A 17968-nucleotide genomic window follows, 5' to 3' on the forward strand; every position below is an offset into this window, starting at 1 on the left:
AACATTTTCTTTTTAAATGAGGTCACGTTCTTTTGATCTTCTTGGTTTCTTCTTGTCTCCACCGTCATCACATTGGTACTGGGCGAGGTATTCATCATTCCCAGGAGATTTCAGAGGTTCCGCAACACTGCATAAAATAAAAACCCATTTCTCACTTCTGCTGAAGGACGTGAATATTAAGAGTAAAACCTTCCAAAGGCAAACAAACAAACAAAAACCTCCGGACTACAGGAACGCTCGCAAAGATACGCCATTTAGAAACCTCTCCTGTGATTAGGACACCTTCTCCAGCTCCCAGAGAAAGTGTTTTTTCCCCTCTTGCTTCTGAAGCCATTGCACTAAAAAAGCAAACGCATCTGTCTCCTTCCACCTGCTGCTCTGAGAAAAAAGGCATAAGGGCGAGTGGGGAACAGCCAATGTTTCTCCAGACAGTGGAGAAAAAGGGAAAAACATTCTATAAAGGAACACAAGTTCTCCTTGAGGCACCAACCTGCATCAGAGTGATATGCTCAGTGCCGATCATTTGTCATCTGTTCGTGACACTGGACACACAGTATGGAATTGTACTAATTTAAATCCTTCCATTAAGTACTATTAGTAGACAGATAAAACTGTAACGAACTTCCATAAAGTCTTGTCTTAATAAGACTGTGCTCATTTTACCTCATTTCCTCTGACAAGCTGTTAAGCTGGCTGGCTGTGAGGGACTCCGTGATGACTTCTCGATTGACTGAAGGCATAGCTCCAGGCATCTGCAATTAAAACGCACAAGTCAGCAGACAAAAAAATACTATTTGTAGTAGTACTGAGGACTAGTCTTGTCAGAATTTATCCATTAAATGGTAAGCAAGACCGCTGTGAGTTGTATGCATTATCTACACTTCAAAGATAACCCCAACTCACCCCCCAAAATCTACTTTATGAAATTAGGAATTTTTATCTCAGCTGAGCTTAAGTTGACAAGTTCTAATGTAAGCTCAGGTCTGCAAATTCTAATGGGATAATACGACAAAGTCTTATGATCACATTTGTGCTGTGTTTTCTCAGTATTTCACCTGAATTAGGAACACAATAAACACTTCCGGATACATCGTAGGTGAGAAATTCTTGATGGAGCAAATCTATGTTTCAAGCAATCCATTTGTTTTAGAAAAGAACATCTCAGAAGGTTTAACAGGTTCAACTCGGCAAGTGGAATCATCAAGTTTCAGTCCGTTTTCTTTAGATTCATTAACTAACCTAATAGCACCATTTAGTGAATCTGTTTTTGGCAGCTCATGCTGGGATCTTCCTTTGTCAGCATTCTGACAGGAAGAGTTGGAATGCTGCAATGTACGGACTACCTTTCCAACCAAAATTCCATTAGAGGACATTGCATTGCAATTCCTTTGAGATAAGCCCTTTGACTCCTCCTCAGATCTTCCTGAAGATTCTGCACCATAAGGGACTGTGTTATCAGAGCTGAGTTTAGGATTTTCATTCACTGTTGGCTCCACAAAAATTTCATCAGAAACTTTTTTGTTTGTTTGCATTTGCTTCATTTGCATTACCGAATTTGTAATTGTGGATGAAGGAACAGCCTGGTAGAGATCTTCATCCTCCACAGCACTGCTAAGACAGTCAGGCTGTGACACAGTCTGACGAGCAGGCAATTTATTGTGAATACTGATGGTGATCTTCTGTTTTCTTGACGTATCAGTCATTGAAGGCCTGGTAATTGCCTGGTTTTGAACACAGGCCATTGGTGGTGCTGAAGATGGCCTTTTTAGGGTGACACCAGTGGTCTTTGCGTCCTCTTTTATGGATCCATTTCCATTTAAACGGCTTGAATTCTGTATTTAAAAAGAAGAAATTGCAAGATGGATTAACGCAAACACTGCATGTAACATTTTGAAACACAAAACTCTCCTACTGAGTGTTTCTACAAATGGCCTTAACACCTAAAAAGAAAAACACACTGCCCTTTAAGGATAAATGCAAGTCCAATAAGCGTATTCAATTCCTGCTTTTGGTTTACTGCAGATTGGTATCAAATTAACATCATCTTTGAAAACCAGCCAAGCAACTTAACATTACCTGCTGCTATTCCCAAATATATTTATTTTTCCCTTTAAACATACCCTGAAAAGCCTGAAATAATTGTTCTGGTGCTCAGGAATAAGACAATTAGTTTTCCCTGTCTTAGCTAAAGTGACGAGGATAGGAAAAACAAGACCTCTTTTAAATGATTTGAGGATTAGTACACTCTGCTTAAATTGTCAAAGAGCGTAGCTCTCTGTGCTTTAGAAAGCTGTCTTGGAGGTATAAAGTAATGGAGTCGCATGGCTGCACAATTTAGCAGTAACCACTGTTTGAATGACTCTGGCTGTAGCATGAGGGCTGTGAAGAAAGCTGCAGCGTGGGAAGGAAAACAAAACTAAGATGCCGAAAACCAAACAAAAAACCCCACACCAAACCCCAAACCCACTAGCAGTTTGGTGCCGTTATCTGCCCTCCCGCTTCCCTGAATTACCTTAATCATATGAGGAAGAAGTTGTGAATAATCTTCTCCCCGGATAGCAAGAAAAACACTTGCAAAACAGAAAAATATCAATAACGGGAAAGTAAATCTCTTCTGAACACATTTTAAGATTTGTTATTACCTGATATAAAAAAGTATGTAAGCTTGCTGACCAAGAACTCTTTTAATGTCAGTACGCACTACTTTAGCATCATTCATCTGATACCAAAGTCCATTACCAGCCTGCAAATAAAGACAACGATTTCTTTAGGTGAATTGCACGTTTTCCAAATGAAATCACGGATAGGAACAAAATACACACACGTCAAATAAAAATATAATGAAATCTTTTTCCCTAGAAACAGTAGCTGCTAGTCATGCTTTAATTGGTTTGCCAGCACAACCTTTACCCTGTTAGAAATGCTGTTGACTTCTACCTTTACATAGCATATATAGTGTCCTGAGTGACAGTTGACACCGTGATGTACCAGCACCGCATATAAGGCATAGAGCAGTGGTTCTCCCATTGACTGCGACATGTAGGCTCTCAGGTCCAAATACTCCGGATATTTCACCTCCTAAAGAGACACCAAGAAGATAGAAAAATTATCCCAGAGTACTTCGTGGACTAGCCAGAGAAAAACACTTCCAAAAAACACAGACTAGAATTGATTTCTAGAATATATTTCTAGAATATATTTCTTGATTCACTACAAATAAGTCTTCCCATAAACAATGGTTAAGACTAGAAGTTGCAGAGAACTGTTTCCTGATGAATCAGCCTTCTCAGAGGAAAGCATATGCTTCTTGTCAAGCGGGAACTTTATTGATATTAAGAGAAAGAATAAGCCATAGTCGTTAGTCTACAATTATTGTCTGAAAATATTAACAACTTTCAGCTTTGGGGGATGTCCCATTACACAATGATATAGTTGCATTACAGTGGTAAATATACCTTGTTGATCTTTCCACCTGTGAAATCTGCAAATCTTTTCAGTGATATTGTGAGAACCTGGGAAGAACGGTGTATGGTAAATCTCTTGGACGCAGGAACCATCTTTTTACACCTTAAAAACAAGCAGAGATAAGTGTTTGAAGGCATCTTCTTTTTTCGCCCCCAAAACAAACTCCTTTTAATGTCTCACGCATGCCTATGCTATTTGAATGATATTTACTTGCATAATAGGTTGGTCTTTTTTCTTTTCATAAACCCATGCACTGTGTGTCAGGTTTGTTAATACAGAGAAGAAGGTCAATTTTCCCAACAACTCAGAGCATAGCGGGAACAGGAATCTCTCACGAAAGGGTATTACCAGGTTGGATGGCAAGGTATCATTTCTTGGTCTACAAAAGTGGCTATTTGAACTCCAATCCTGGATACATTCTTTCAGCTTTCAAGGGAAATACAAATACTGAAAGCGGAACGAGAGAGCCTTGGTCCCCAGGACTAGAAATTGCAAATAATCTCCAACATAGGTCGACTATCAACATCAAAAATACAACAGAAGCACATGGTCATTCTACAGGAGGGAGACATTTAACAGTAGGAAGTCTTCATGTACTGAGCTTGTCTGGAAAGACACTGAAACCATCTGCCATCCTTTGAAACAAAATAGTTCAGTTTGACACATTGCCCGCTCCAAGGTAGGACCTACGGCGTAAGCAGTGAAAATTAGCCACTAGCCCAGAGAACAACGGAAACTGGGCAGTTTACATCAAGAAAAATACTGTCGAGAGCTAATAAATAGAAAGAACAAAAGTAGCTCTTTTTGAATTCTGATGGCAAAATACAAGCCAGAGAATTGCAAACCCATAGGGAATGCCTGTGAACAAGACTTCCCCCCTCCAAAGAAACAAAAATCCAAGTCTTTTATAAACTTCCACAAAACTTGTAAGTAGATCCAAAGTTTAGAGGTAGTCCAACAGAGTCATGCAACATAGAAAACTGACATCTAGGATTAAGATCTAATCCGTCAAAATCTTACTCGCTACATTTATAGCAATTCTCTCCATCCAGCTCTTCAGGTTTCACAAAGAGTTCCAGAGCTCTGCTAACAGACGAAACCGCCTAGAGCAGCGAGAAAGAAGAGCGTAAAGTCACTGTAATTCAAAATTCCAGAGACATACTAGTAGTTTATAAGAGAATCTTACTAACATACTCAAGCGATCTACTAGGAGCACTGTGAAGAAGGAGGCAGAAAGAGCATGCTCAGCATTGACCTCACCTGGAAGGCATTTGACTTTGGAACAAATACTTTTCCAGTAGCCTAGACAGCATCTATAGTGTGCTTTGTCATCAATACTGGGGACAAATTCATCAGTCTAACAATTAGATGTATATTGAGGTAGAACAACAAAGAAGTATGACAGCATTATCATTTTTGCAGAAAGAGAATTCCTTCCCCTTAAACCCAATGCAAATGTGGAGACTATTTACATGGGTTCCACAGAAGGACAAAGTCCAATCCACTTCCTTAGCACCACCAAGCTCTTATGTTTTAACATTATATGTGGTTTGTTTTTTTAAGTTAAACAAGTTTAATTTAGAAAGTTATGCATGTACTTAAACATCATGAATTATATTTAGAAAACATCTTACCTTTATATCCAAAGTGATATCAAGAAATGCCTCATACGTATCCGAAACTGCTTTGCAATTCAAGCACTTCACTGGAAGCAAAATATAAATGCTTAACATTATGTGAAGGAGACTAACTGTCCAAATTCAAGTTGTTGACAGATACTACTTTAGACAAACTACAGACTGCTTTACTACCGACAAAAGACACAGATCAGTTCTAAGGACAGGAATATTTTTTCAAGTACCTCTCGATCTTAGAAATCCTCCAAATATTTGATGAATGATGGTGGTAGCTTGAGAAGATCTGTCCAATCTGGAAATAAATTATAATCAGACCTCAGAAGATTTAAGGCACAGAGTTAACTCTTCAAAGAGTTTGATGAAAACCAAGGATGATGTAGACTTTCGTTGCTGATAGTAAATAAGGCACTAAAAAGTGCTAGAGATCATTTCTGAGAGTAAATAAAGGACTAGAAGGTGCTAGAGAATGTATGAAAGTGAACTTGTTTATGCTTACTCGGTGCTTCCGTTCAAGCACGCTTCCTGCATAGCATCAACAGTATAGCGCAAGAACTCGTGTGCGTCTTCTTGACTGCCAAAATGGAAATGTTGTCCTATTCCTAAATAAGATGATAGTATTGACCCCATTTAAAAATGAAATCAATCTTGTATTTCTAAAATCTCTCTTCATTTGAGTGTTAAAACCACTTATACACATCAAATAATTATTTGAAGATTACAAGCTATCGAAAAGAAACACATCTGAAGCCACTTACGACTGAGATTACTGATAACATGCGTAGGCTCGATGGCATCAACAGTGCAACGCAGGGCCTGGTTAATGTGAGTCTCCATCGTGCACATCATGCAAAAATCTTGTTCACGACCTCAAGAGTGAAAGAACAAAGCATCCCAGTCCAGCGAAATATCCATAACTACAAACATCTAAGTACAATTTAAACTACAGATACAATATCCACTCTCCTTGCTACATTCTATTCTCCCAAGATGCCAATGTCCCAACAGTCTTGTAACATTTCATTTCACACAACTTTACAGAAGAAAAATATCCACTAAGCCTGTATTCAAATGCATTTTGTGATGAGAAATCTAAAAGACTACTGCAAAGTCGCAGTTGTAAAGGCTGACAGGAATGTGAACTCCACAGGCTGCAAAATGTATTACTCTCCAAAATTACTACTAAATGCATTACTGTCCAATGCACTTCATTATTCCCATGAAGCAATAAATGATCCTTTAATAAACAAACAAACAAACAAACAAATAACTAAATAAATAAAACATGGTGCATTAATTGCACTCCATATGCTATTCGGAGCCCACTGCTAATACGGTGCTCAAAGCCAGCTTCTACAGGTAAAATCAGGCAAATAAGCTTATCTCACAGAATCACTGCTGTTCTTTCACCTTCAGAGCTATCCAACAGATTCAAAATACTGTTAGAAAGTACTCACATGACTGGCTGTGCTCAAGAGAAAGCATGTAATTGGCAAGTGGGGGTGTGTAGGTCAAACACTGTAGAGTAGTATTAAGAAAACATGTGTTGCCAAGATTGTACAGGCCAACTCCAACACTTTGTGTTTCTCGCCAATCCATACAAATCTTCTCAGGTGGAAAAAGAATGCTCTGTGGCGGAGCAATTCCATCATTAACGACTGCAAGAAAGTTAAATTTAAAAAGAGATTTTGTTTGTTTGTTTCTAAGAAAGGTATTTAAAAAAATACTATTCTGCAGGAGCACCTAGAGGAGCTAGCTACAATCCAAACCAGAAAAACTTATTGCAGACAGCTTTAATACCACCAAATTCAAATTGGCTGGTCAACACAATGTTTTGGGGAAAAAAAAACAAACAACTTTAGTCAACCATTTTAATTTTTCTAAGGCAAGGCTAACTGCCATTCTGTTTGTAGCACCTAATGCCAAGTTCCTCTCCATCTATAATCTTTAACCTGATTAACTCAACTACTGTTTTTTTCCTTATTATAACTTAAACCACAAACTTAGACTTGAAATTATACAGTAAACACGTAAAAACTAGGAACTAGGAATGACGGTACCCCTACAGATACCAGATTTTTTCCTGAGCAATGTTATCATTCAAAAAACCTGTGAAGAATGGAAGCTGTGAATAGCAACCATCAAACACTTTTCTTTGCAAAACAGAAAAGACATGGAGGAATCTGTGCATTACAAAAAGCTCCCCATATTTCTCTGTTGACTGTAAATACATCAAAATTAATTTCTGTAACATCAGTCACTTCAGTTGCCTTAGGGGATTCGCTTTTCAAGTCTTTGTTCACAGTAGTCCCCTTCTCTATCAGTGCAACAAGTAAGAACTGCATTTTCTACTTTTGCTTTGAAGAAAATGGAGGCAGGATAAAACGCACACTTACTTAGATCTCTTGGGGCAAAAGCCTTAGATTTTTCAGATGATCTACAGTAAATAGCACCTCCACGTCCTTGGGCCACAGAGACTTGGCTTGAATCTTCTGCAGGCAGTATCCGGCCCCAGTTTGCGGTGCGTGACATCAGTATTTTAGTACTTGGTTTCTTGGATTTGCCAGACCGCCTTGAAGAGGGCTTTTTAGGCTTTGAAGATTTGGGCTTCTTAGCTACGGTCATTGTTCACATCTGCGACAGAGACAGAAGTTCTGGTTGACGTAAGAATATCAAGAAGCATTCCAAGAAGAAAAGAGTAGCAGAAGTCCTGTCACTTAATCTCAAAGAAACAGCCTTAAGAACTAAATCGCTGGTATGAATGATTTAAAAAGAATCCCCAAACTAAACACACAAAGTGAAAATTTCCATCTAAACTCTATCAGTATTACTTCTAGCTTCTGCAGAACTAGTGGCTGATGCCATTTCTTTCCCTTCCGTAGGATTTTAATCCATTACAACTCTGGAGTCTTTTTAATATAAAAATGTAGAAGACATTCTCTGAGGGGAATCAGTTATTTATTGATTTCCGGAGTTGCGCAATTATCTGTTAATTAGTACCTATGATCTAATAGATAATTGTTGCTATTATCTATTGCTGACATGAGTAACGGAACACTATTACTTCACTGCCTGCGTTTTTCTGTTTCGTCTGCACAAAGGTACCCAGAACTCACTGCTACTTTTCTTCTGTCTTTCCAGGGCTCGCCCTCTACCTCACTGTCTACTGCACCAGTCATGAGGGGTTTGTTGTGATTCTATAATGAGCCTAGCTTTTAAATACACCTTTCATGGGCGTCACTTGGTGATAGCAAGTTAATTTCTGAGGGCTCCTCAGTCTACATCATGTGGTCGCTTTTTCCAGGTGAAAAAGCGGAGCCGTAAGTGGCAGTACACTAAAGCCCTGGCATGTTGAGATCCAAGAGGAGAGATGTTTGGCCCTCCTTTTCACTCCTGGGAACCATATACCTCAAAACCCACAGAGGATGGGCTATATCTCAGAGAAATCTTGGGAAAGGAGAGCATGAAGAGCATGTTTGCAAATTTATTTCTCCCTGGGCTTCTTCTGCTTCTCCAAGAAAGACGAGTTTGAATATAACTTTGGCAGCAGTACTTCTGCTGTTTTACTCCTACCACATTTAAAACTCCTACAACAAACTGAAAAGTTAGACTAAAAAGCAGCTCTTTCCGTTCTACTTTGTAAAGCTGCACGTTTTCCTCATGCAAAACAACAGGGGAATGTAAGCTAGAAACGGAAATGCTGAATGTAAAACAAAACAAAACAAACCTCAGCCCTCCAGGACAAAAGCCAATAACTGCTACAAAGTCCTTTTTAAAATGCTGATTAGGTTTCAAGGTGATACCACTTTAAATAAGCGTAGCTGTGTGTCCATAGGCAGAAGCTGAATAATGACAGGATGAACTTCTGTACTTCATGTTTTGTTACTGTCTTACTGTAGCACACAGGGACTTGTTACCTTTAGGGAAACCACTAACCTCATGGAGGGTTTAAAACATAAGCTAGTTTGTTATACCAAAATGACGGAGAGAACAAAGCATAAAGTGCTTTCAGATTTCTAGCACGCCTTGATTGCTATCCATTAAACTTCAGACACGTTAAACAAAACACAGTAAATAAGAAAACTCCTAGTCCCACAGCTGGCAAATTGTGTGCAGAGGTTGTAATTAGAACTTTTTTGCCTTGACGTTTTACATTTAAAATTGATTTTAAATCCATTCTATACACACTTTCCATTCCTGAAAAAACAATACGCAAACCTGACAAATGCATTTACATGAGAAATGAAGTCGTCCTTGTCCGATTGGAAGACTAAGGTGACAGCTCCTGGGCTCAGGGATAAGCTCTGATCTTCACCAGTGACAGCTCCTTTTTTAGGATTGAAAGGGAAAATGTTTCAGCAACACATTGAAAACATACTTAAGGGACAAGAAACAAAATCAAGACTGCAGTGAGAAGGAGAACAGAAAAACAATACTGGGGGGAAAGGAAAGGAAAGGAAAGGAAAGGAAAGGGAAGGGAAGGGAAGGGAAGGGAAGGGAAGGGAAGGGAAGGGAAGGGAAGGGAAGGGAAGGGAAGGGAAGGGAAGGGAAGGGAAGGGAAGGGAAGGGAAGGGAAGGGAAGGGAAGGGAAGGGAAGGGAAGGGAAGGGAAGGAGAAAAAAAGAAAAAAAGGGAAGGGAAGGGAAGGGAAGGGAAGGGAAGGGAAGGGAAGGGAAGGGAAGGGAAGGGAAGGGAAGGGAAGGGAAGGGAAGGGAAGGGAAGGGAAGGGAAGGGAAGGGAAGACCTTGATCTTTATACTGACCAATGAGATAAGCCTTACACATTTTTAAGTTTATTTTTGACAACTGATTGAGGTGTTACCAGGTATTAAGTACGATTCAAGAGCAAATATTAACACTAGAAAGAAGAAATCCGATCCACCACCACTTTTTCAAAATACATCCATTTCTCATTTGGAGATGACGTCTCTCTGACAAGGTAGTAGAAAAACTGTAAATACCGATAGAGCTTCCTCTCCCGATGTTCCATATACATACCGATGCTGTTCCTACACCTACGCTCTGAGCATAAATTTATGTTGACATGAGTATTGGGTGTTACTTCTCTCTTTGTTTGCCTTGAGAGACACACCTCTTGTCCATTGAAAAGTAAATTCAAGATTCCAGATCAGTTAAGACAGTTGCTATCCCCCCATTCAGAGTTCTGCAGCAGCACTCTTCAGATGTGTTTAGCAGTCTCTTTAGAAAATGTTATCACTTAGGACCTGCTTCTCAGTAGGTCCACGTTTGGCCTCCGCTTAGCAGAGAGTCAATCCCAGCTTAAGCTTTCGTACAAGAGCCCCTTCACGAAACAGAGTTGAACCCTGACATAACTGAGTTGAACCTTTAACCTTGAAGCTTCCTTAAAGAAGAAAGCAGCACCCAGGCCAGGAAATAGAAATTAATCGTCACTTTACCCTGAAACGCAGTGGGCTATTCTGTGCTGGCAGGATTGCTGCCGGGCTGGCCGACGAGGCGGCGGGCAGCTCCCCGGGGCCACAGGGCCTGGCACAGGGAGCCGCCGGGGGTCTCCAAGGTCCGGGAACAGCGGCAACAGCGGCAACAGCAGGGACAGAGGGGACAGCAGCGTCAGCAGCAGCCACCTCAGCCAGGGCCGTCTCCACAACCGCCACAACGGCCTCGGAACGCCGCCAAACTCCAAGCTCCAGCATGACGCCTTTTGAACCTGGCCGCGCTGCTCACGGCTAAAACCAGAGCGTTTCCTCCAGCGTGTGTTTACTGTCGGTGCCGGATCGGCCCTCACCCCGAGCTCTCCCTGCCGGGAGGGCTTTAGGGTTGGGCTTTCCCTCCCGCCGCCGCCGCGGGCAGGCCCCGCGTGCAAGGGGTCCGCGCTGGGGAGCAGCATCTCACCCATGGTGAGAGCCTGAGGGCGCGACACAAAAAAGCCCCGACACAAAAAAGCCCCGACATGCGGCCGAGGCGGCGGGGAGACGGCTCTGAGGGAGCTGCCACTTCGCCCCGCCGTCCTCCTCTCCCGGGCCGCCCCACCGAGCCCCGTGCGCCTCAGGTGCTGCGCTGAGGGGGTGGCTGGCTACTGAGACAGCTGCCCAGGGCACTGCTCATGGCACCAAGCCTGACGGAGGTCAACAAGTGTTGAACAATGCTCTCAGACATCGGGTCTCACTTTGGGGTGGTCCTGTGTGGAGCCACGAGTTGGACTTGGTGATTATTGGGAGTCCTTTCCACCTTGGGATGTTCTCTGATTCTAGGTCAGCAATCCAGTAGCTGATGAGAAGTGTGGAGTCATTCAAAGGGAAGAGAGAACACAACACTTCTCGTTTGCAGAAGCGGCTATTTGTTAACCAAAACGATGATTCCTTTGCTTCTAGAGCAACTAACAGCAGGGATCCGCTTTACAATAGAGGGAAAAGAGTTGTTGGCATGTCATGTGAAGTAAGCTTCAAATCCCAGAGGATGATTTTGTTGGAACTTTATTCAGCTGAAAACACGGAAGCCTTGCTTCTGCTTGTGTTAGTTACAGCTCCAGTTTACTTTGGTTGGGAGGGAAGGCATTCCAGGCTAATGTGCTGTACCTGTTCCTTCAGCTCATTGTCCATAAACGGAGGAGCAAACGAAATCAGTTTAATCTCCATTAAATGCAGCAGACAAAGCGGAGTAGAGGGTGATCTAGCACTTAATTTTTCCTGTAAGCAGGAAACCCAGAACTCAACAACAGTTTTCAAATCTTGTCCTGCAGTAAATGACCAGGTGAGTGAAGCTTGCATTTAGAGGATGTGCTCCTACAGTAGATGGAAATAGCTTTTCCTCTTCACAAGTGCAACTGAGTGGTGGACTGGCAGCTACGTGGTTAACTAGTTGTGCCAAAGGGGTTGTGTTGAATGCACAGAAAAATATGCAGGTCCCAACAGTAAAGGGTTGTCTGTAGGCATAACACTGAGTACAGATGTTGTCCGCAGGTTCATGCAGAGTGCACCACGCCAATAAGCACCCAGAGTCGGAATGCACACGAAGGTCTTTTAAATATATAATTACTTATAGAACTCTGCAGAGTCAGGTACTTGGCCATCTTTCGCAAAGCAAGCACACCTCTGACTCAAATCGCCATCATTTATACACAGGAAACTTGTGAAAACTCTCTCTTTGGCTCCTTTGGATTGGTTATTACAGCTCACCTAACTTATCTCCACTGAGCTTGTGCATTACAGAGGAATACCGGGGGGGAGGGGGAACAGGAGAGGGGGGACACACACCGAATCCCACATTAGCATAGATTAGCATTTTGACAGGTGTGATTTTTAATGTGCTAATGACCCTTAATGAGAAAAAGGTTACTATAGGTCAGTCTGGAGCTGGTGTTCTCCTTCCTGTTTTTTCCCTTTTAGCCCTTCTCTTCCTTGCTTCTGCTAGCTCAAGGCTACCTGTCTCTCTCCTTCTTTATTTTCTCAGCTAAAAGACTGCACAAGCTACAGGCCTCCCTATTTGCTTCAACATTTCCTTGTTTTTGTTTTTGTTTTTTTTTTTTCCCAGCTCTGGGACGACACAGGTGTGGTTTGATATTTGCCAGTATAGCTAAAACTCACGCCAGTCTGCTCACGCACAATAAGTAGTAAGATTTAAGGACTGGTTTCATCAGCTTCTTCCTTACTAACATCCTTCTTATGTTTTAGATATGCTGTAGTTAAATCAACACTAAGTTACTACTTGTGGAGTAATCGCCTTAAGCGACTAGGCATCATAAGCACACCTCCATTCCAAAAGCACCCCGCCTCCAAGGTGCAACCACCCCTCACTGAGCACGCCCTCGGAATTTCTCACAGCCTGTACCTTTAAATGCAAGTGAGATCATTTCTACCAAGCACAACCAAGATATGCATGACTAGAGTCACTCAAGCTCCACCTTAAAGATAGAAAATAATACCAATTGGTTTAAGAGAAAGGGGATGTTAGGGAAGATACTATCAGGAAGGATTCCTTCTGACATCACTCGACAGGCTGAGCCTCTCACTCCCCCACCCCCACTCCATTGGGACGCCATGGGGTAAGATCTGAACGCTTGCTTATACCAGGCGTCTCTGTGGAATCTTAGAAATCTGTAGAGTTTTGATGCTTTTTAATGTCTTAATACCTAGGCTGTGTGCCTGTGCATTTCATGCATGCTAGCTTGCTTTTGCAGACAGTGAATTTATCACTGACAATCCAAAGAACCTGTGTACCTGTCGCCGTAAGAAATTGCACGTAACTGCATTCTTCCTAGCTGTGAGAGTTCTCCTTGAACGCGACTAGAGCAAGGCCGTACTGCGTTGTTGGTGAATCCGTGACCGTGATAGTTCAGCACCCTGAATCTGACGGGACCCGTGACGGTCAATCGGCTACACCCCTTAATGCGACACTACTAGAGGAAGAAGATGACAGGGCTTGCATGCACTGCATTAGGCTTTGCATGTGAAAACACCCCGAAATAATTTCACGTGCATTTAACGTTTTTAAAGTGAAAAAAACAGGAAGGTGTAGTCTCTGTAAGCTACAGCCCTACATAGTTAAGGCATCAGCATTCATTCCTTTGCTTGATAGCAAAGTATGAATATACAGAAGAGTTAAATACTTTCTTTGCATTCTTAAAGGCGATTTTTCAGACTTGGGCTTCAGTTGTTGGAGTTGAAGAGATCAGTAGACATCCTTACTTTTACGTTAAGACCAAAATCTTTATCTAAGATTGTGTTATCGAACGCAACTAAACTCCCACCCCCATATGTTTTTTTTGTAACTTCGGAACGATCTTGCTGCAGTCCTACTCCGATGGTCTTTCAGTAACATGCAGACTGCCGTGGCAGATTCTGTTACAGTGCTTTTCTATTGACAGTGTGCATAACACTCAAGGTAAAGCCCCTCATTTCGCAGTGGGGACATAAAGTGTTTCTTTGGACCCTGCTGCTTCTGTTAGTACTCATTTTTTCACAAACTTGTTGAACCTGAGCCGTGCCTACTGAGCCAACGAATGCTTTGATGACACAGTATTTTTTCAAAGCAGTTTTGCTTCTTGGAGCTACAGAAGCAGCTCTGGCTACGTGATAGGGAATTGTGCTGCATTGGCAAAACCAGACTTAGCTACAGACTTACAACACTTGCTAACTCGATCTATTTCAAATCTCATTTTAACTTTAAAGGACAATCAGTTTTGTGGCTCCTGTCTTACTAATTTGCCTTGTTTTGCATGGAAGGGCAGCCTGTGAATGTTTTGCTTTATTGCATGCTTCAAAAAAAAAGGCTGAGGAAGAGACTGGAGGAACCTTTTCTATTCTATGGACTTTCCCCCGAGAGTGTGGAATTGCAGGCTACTTGGATGAATGTTCGAATATGAGTAAGGGAGCAGACCTCAGCCAAAGGAGGTGGAATCCTTGCTTAATAGCAAGTATCAGTGTGGGGACATCTTTGCTTAACGGGAGCCATTTAAACTCTTCATAGAAACAAAATAAGCTGGACATCTTATGCTTGGAAAGCAGTATGGTTACACAGCTGCTAACATAATGACTTGAGTCTTCTGCTCTGCAACTTCAGGTTTTGTTTTCAAGCAGTGCATACATCAGTTTAAGCTTTGGACAAGGATATTTGCAATGCAAATAGTGATAAACCAGAATCAGCGGCGCTGACGAGTGTAATGGTGAAATGCAGCAAATCAAGTATTCCTGGAGAAATGTGAAATTACAAAACTAGTAAGCCATGAAGCACTTTTGTTGTTGTTGTTGTTGTTGTTTTTTAAATCAATTCTTATATGCTGAAATAGCACCTTCAAGAAAATCTGTTTATCTAGCCAGGTAACGGTGTCTCCCTGTAAACATGAAGGAAATGCCAGGAGCAGCCATAACTCTTTGCTGTCAAAATAAAGAGCAAGTCGAGGCCAACATCATGCCATAGTGCAAAGGCTTGCTAAGAAAGATCATTCTAAGAGGTCTGCAAGAAAAGATGACTTACTTTGTCATAAGTTTGTCAAATAGAATGGACGAGTTAGTAGTCGAGTACCGACTGTGTCCGACTCTACAGCTGCAGCGCAGCTCCAAGTCCCTGTTTTCTCCGTGGACTCGTCTCACAGTTTTTGCACCAGCTCTACTCCTCAATGTTCTGCTGACTGAAATGCAGAAACAAAGTATTTTGAAACAGTGAAGATGGGATTCTCCTTATTTCACCGTTGCTCTTGTAAAATGTAAACAGACAAACAAAAAAGGCACCCTGAAGTGGATTGATTTTTCTTTACATTTCAGATCAGAAGTTGTTGTCACAACCACTGCATTCCACTTCTTTATCGCTCTGCATGTTTAAACTGTCTACTTAAAACTGGGACCTGTAGGGAAATTTTTAAAGAGACTGAAAGCTAGCCAGACAAAAACAAACGTGCAACTTTTGTTCCATGCAGGAGGGAAATCTACTCCAGTTATTTCTGTCTTGGAAAAGTGAGAACAATCAACACCTTTCTCTAAGGTGTTTTCACTCCATTCATGTCAAACTGTATCTAACAGTGCTCAAAACAAACACTATGACATTGCAAGCCTCTTCCTAAGAGGTGTATGTTTGATTACTCTGTTTATGCATGCAGCACTTCCATTTCCTGCATTATGATCTAACAGCTCAAGGAGGTAAGAATCGTTTCAAGAGAAACACCCAAACACCAGATAACTCAAACTCGTGCTTTTTAGAAAAAAGCCTGCCCATTGTTTACCATACAGCAGCCTTTGGCACAGGTTTGTTGCTTGCACTGTCATTAAAAGAGACAAGAGGACAAGGGGAAGGGAAGAGCTACACCACTGTGCTGGTAGGATCACAGCTAAGGTTTACTTTTGTGGTTGCCAGCTATAAAACTAAGTTTGAACTTATCAAGTATCGATTTACTTTGCACAATTAGAACAGTTTGCTTTGTGCCTACCAAGCTGCAATTCACACTGCTCCCTCCCCAAGGAATTCATAAAATCTCCTATTTGCACCTACCTCTCTTCACAGAAAAGTCACTGAGGAGTGAATTCAGATGACTACAGAAGGCTTTGGGGCCAAATGAAAGCGATGGAGTGACCAAGTGCCATCCTCTTCAGTAACCAGCGTAAATAGGTATCCCGGGGACTTACAGCCACTTACCTGTGTTATATTCTTTTTTTCGTTCCAATTTTGGCTTTCTCAACTGCCTACATTAAGAAAGAGGACAGGGCAGAGAAGGGAGAAAAGACTTGTTGTATTAGACCCATCAAGGATGGGAAATTTCACCATGTTTACAAGCCAGTGCTCCATGGTATACAAAGAGAAGCCTGTAGGCCTCACGCAGGATCCACATCCCAAGTCTGTTGCGTGCCATATACACGCGGTTCTGTATGTACCCACATTTCCTAGCTTGCTCATGTTGAATTCTCAAAATTATGAGCAATAGCACCCAAGTGGAAAAGATACATGTCCTGGTTTCAATTAGGACAGAGTTAGTTCTCCTCCTAGTAGTGGGTAGGTTGCTATGTTTTGGCTTAGAATGTGTGAAAGGATGTTTAGAAGAGTGCTGATACCACCCCGATGTTTCAATTGCTGCAGAGCAGTACTTACAACAAGCCAAGGACCTTTCGGTGTCTCACTGTCCTACTAGCGATCAGAATTGGCGCACAGCAACAGCTGCGAGGGGACAGACTCAGGATGGCCGACCCCAACTGGCCAAAGAATTCTATGCCTTATGGCAACACGCTGCACCATGGATAGGGCGGGGCAGCCGGGCTGCTAGGGGTTACGCTGGGCACTGGTCAGCGGGTAGTGAGCAACTGCATTGTACATCACTTGTTTTGTACACATTACTAGTAGCAGTACTATCATCATCATCATCATTATTATTTTCCTGTCTTAATAAACTGTCTTTATCTCAACTCGTGGGCTTCACTTTCCCATTTCTCTCCCCCATTCCAGAGAGGGAGGTGGGAGGGTTGCAGAAGGGCTGTGTGGTGTTTAGCTGCCGGCCGGGTTAAACCACAAGAACACCTCAAAGGGGTTGGGAAAAAAAACCAGGTTTTTTTAGAAAAGCGGGAGACTTTCACTGAGAAGAGGGACTCTAGTTTTAAGGTACTGGTACACCATCAGCATGCTCATAGGCCTCTGCTGATTTTAGCCGGAGGTTTATCAGGCCACAACTCACTGCACATGCTTTCTCTCTTGCTTTTCAATCTACAAATCGAACAGAGATTGAACATATAGAAATACAGTACCTTGAAAAGCATCTTCTCTTGACATTTCCCCTCAGTATCGCCATACTTTCTTCAAAGCTGGAGACTGAACACCGCAGGATGCTTTTGCTCATTGATCTTAAACGGTGTCCGTTGAAACATTCAATACTGGTAGAAGAATAATCCTAGGGAAAGAAGGAAACAAGAATATATTTATGTGAACCACGTAGACTCAGATAAAGAAATTCTGCCTCACGCAAGTTTAATTGACCCTCCTGACTTGGTAGTGGGGCAACTAATGGCAGGCAGACACTGAAACGCTGCTGTGCTCAAGAAAAACCTGGAGAGAAAAAAAAAAAAAAAAAAAAAAAAAAAGCTTTCAAAACTAAAGCTTCCCTCTCCCCACCATTTTCTTGTGGATAACTTAAGCTTAATATCCTTGGCAAAAAGATATTGCAGCAAAACCTTTCACATAAACTTAGTGTTTCGTGAAAAACAACAACAAAAACTTTAAATTCAATTGGAATTTTTTTCAATAAATTCAATTGGAATTTAAATTCAAAACTTTAAATTCAATTGAATTTAAATTAAAAAAACTAAACTAATTAATTTAAATTAAAAAAAATTAAATTCAATTGACTGTTCAGAGGAACAGTCAAGCTTGACATTATACATCCTAGAATTAAAATCTAGTTTGAGTTTTTCTCCCATCT

General features: G+C 41.6%; 1 protein-coding gene across 1 annotated transcript; it reads right to left on the reverse strand.

The window, feature by feature from the left end:
- Positions 1-663: 663 nt before the first annotated feature.
- Positions 664-9429, reverse strand: LOC309890930 (ubiquitin carboxyl-terminal hydrolase 42-like; the record flags this gene model as incomplete). Its single annotated transcript, XM_082785322.1, has 13 exons — positions 9335-9429; positions 7496-7733; positions 6557-6757; positions 5858-5968; positions 5599-5701; positions 5327-5394; positions 5100-5170; positions 4486-4568; positions 3456-3567; positions 2938-3078; positions 2648-2743; positions 1125-1823; positions 664-752 (listed from the first exon to the last, which is right to left on the reverse strand). Coding segments are annotated over exons 2-13 (2003 nt in total), but the record flags the coding sequence as incomplete, so codon positions are not given.
- Positions 9430-17968: the final 8539 nt, after the last annotated feature.

Source organism: Aythya marila, assembly GCF_965140915.1.
Source record: "Aythya marila genome assembly, contig: HAP1_HAP1_SCAFFOLD_230, whole genome shotgun sequence".
Lineage (NCBI taxonomy): Eukaryota > Metazoa > Chordata > Aves > Anseriformes > Anatidae > Aythya > Aythya marila.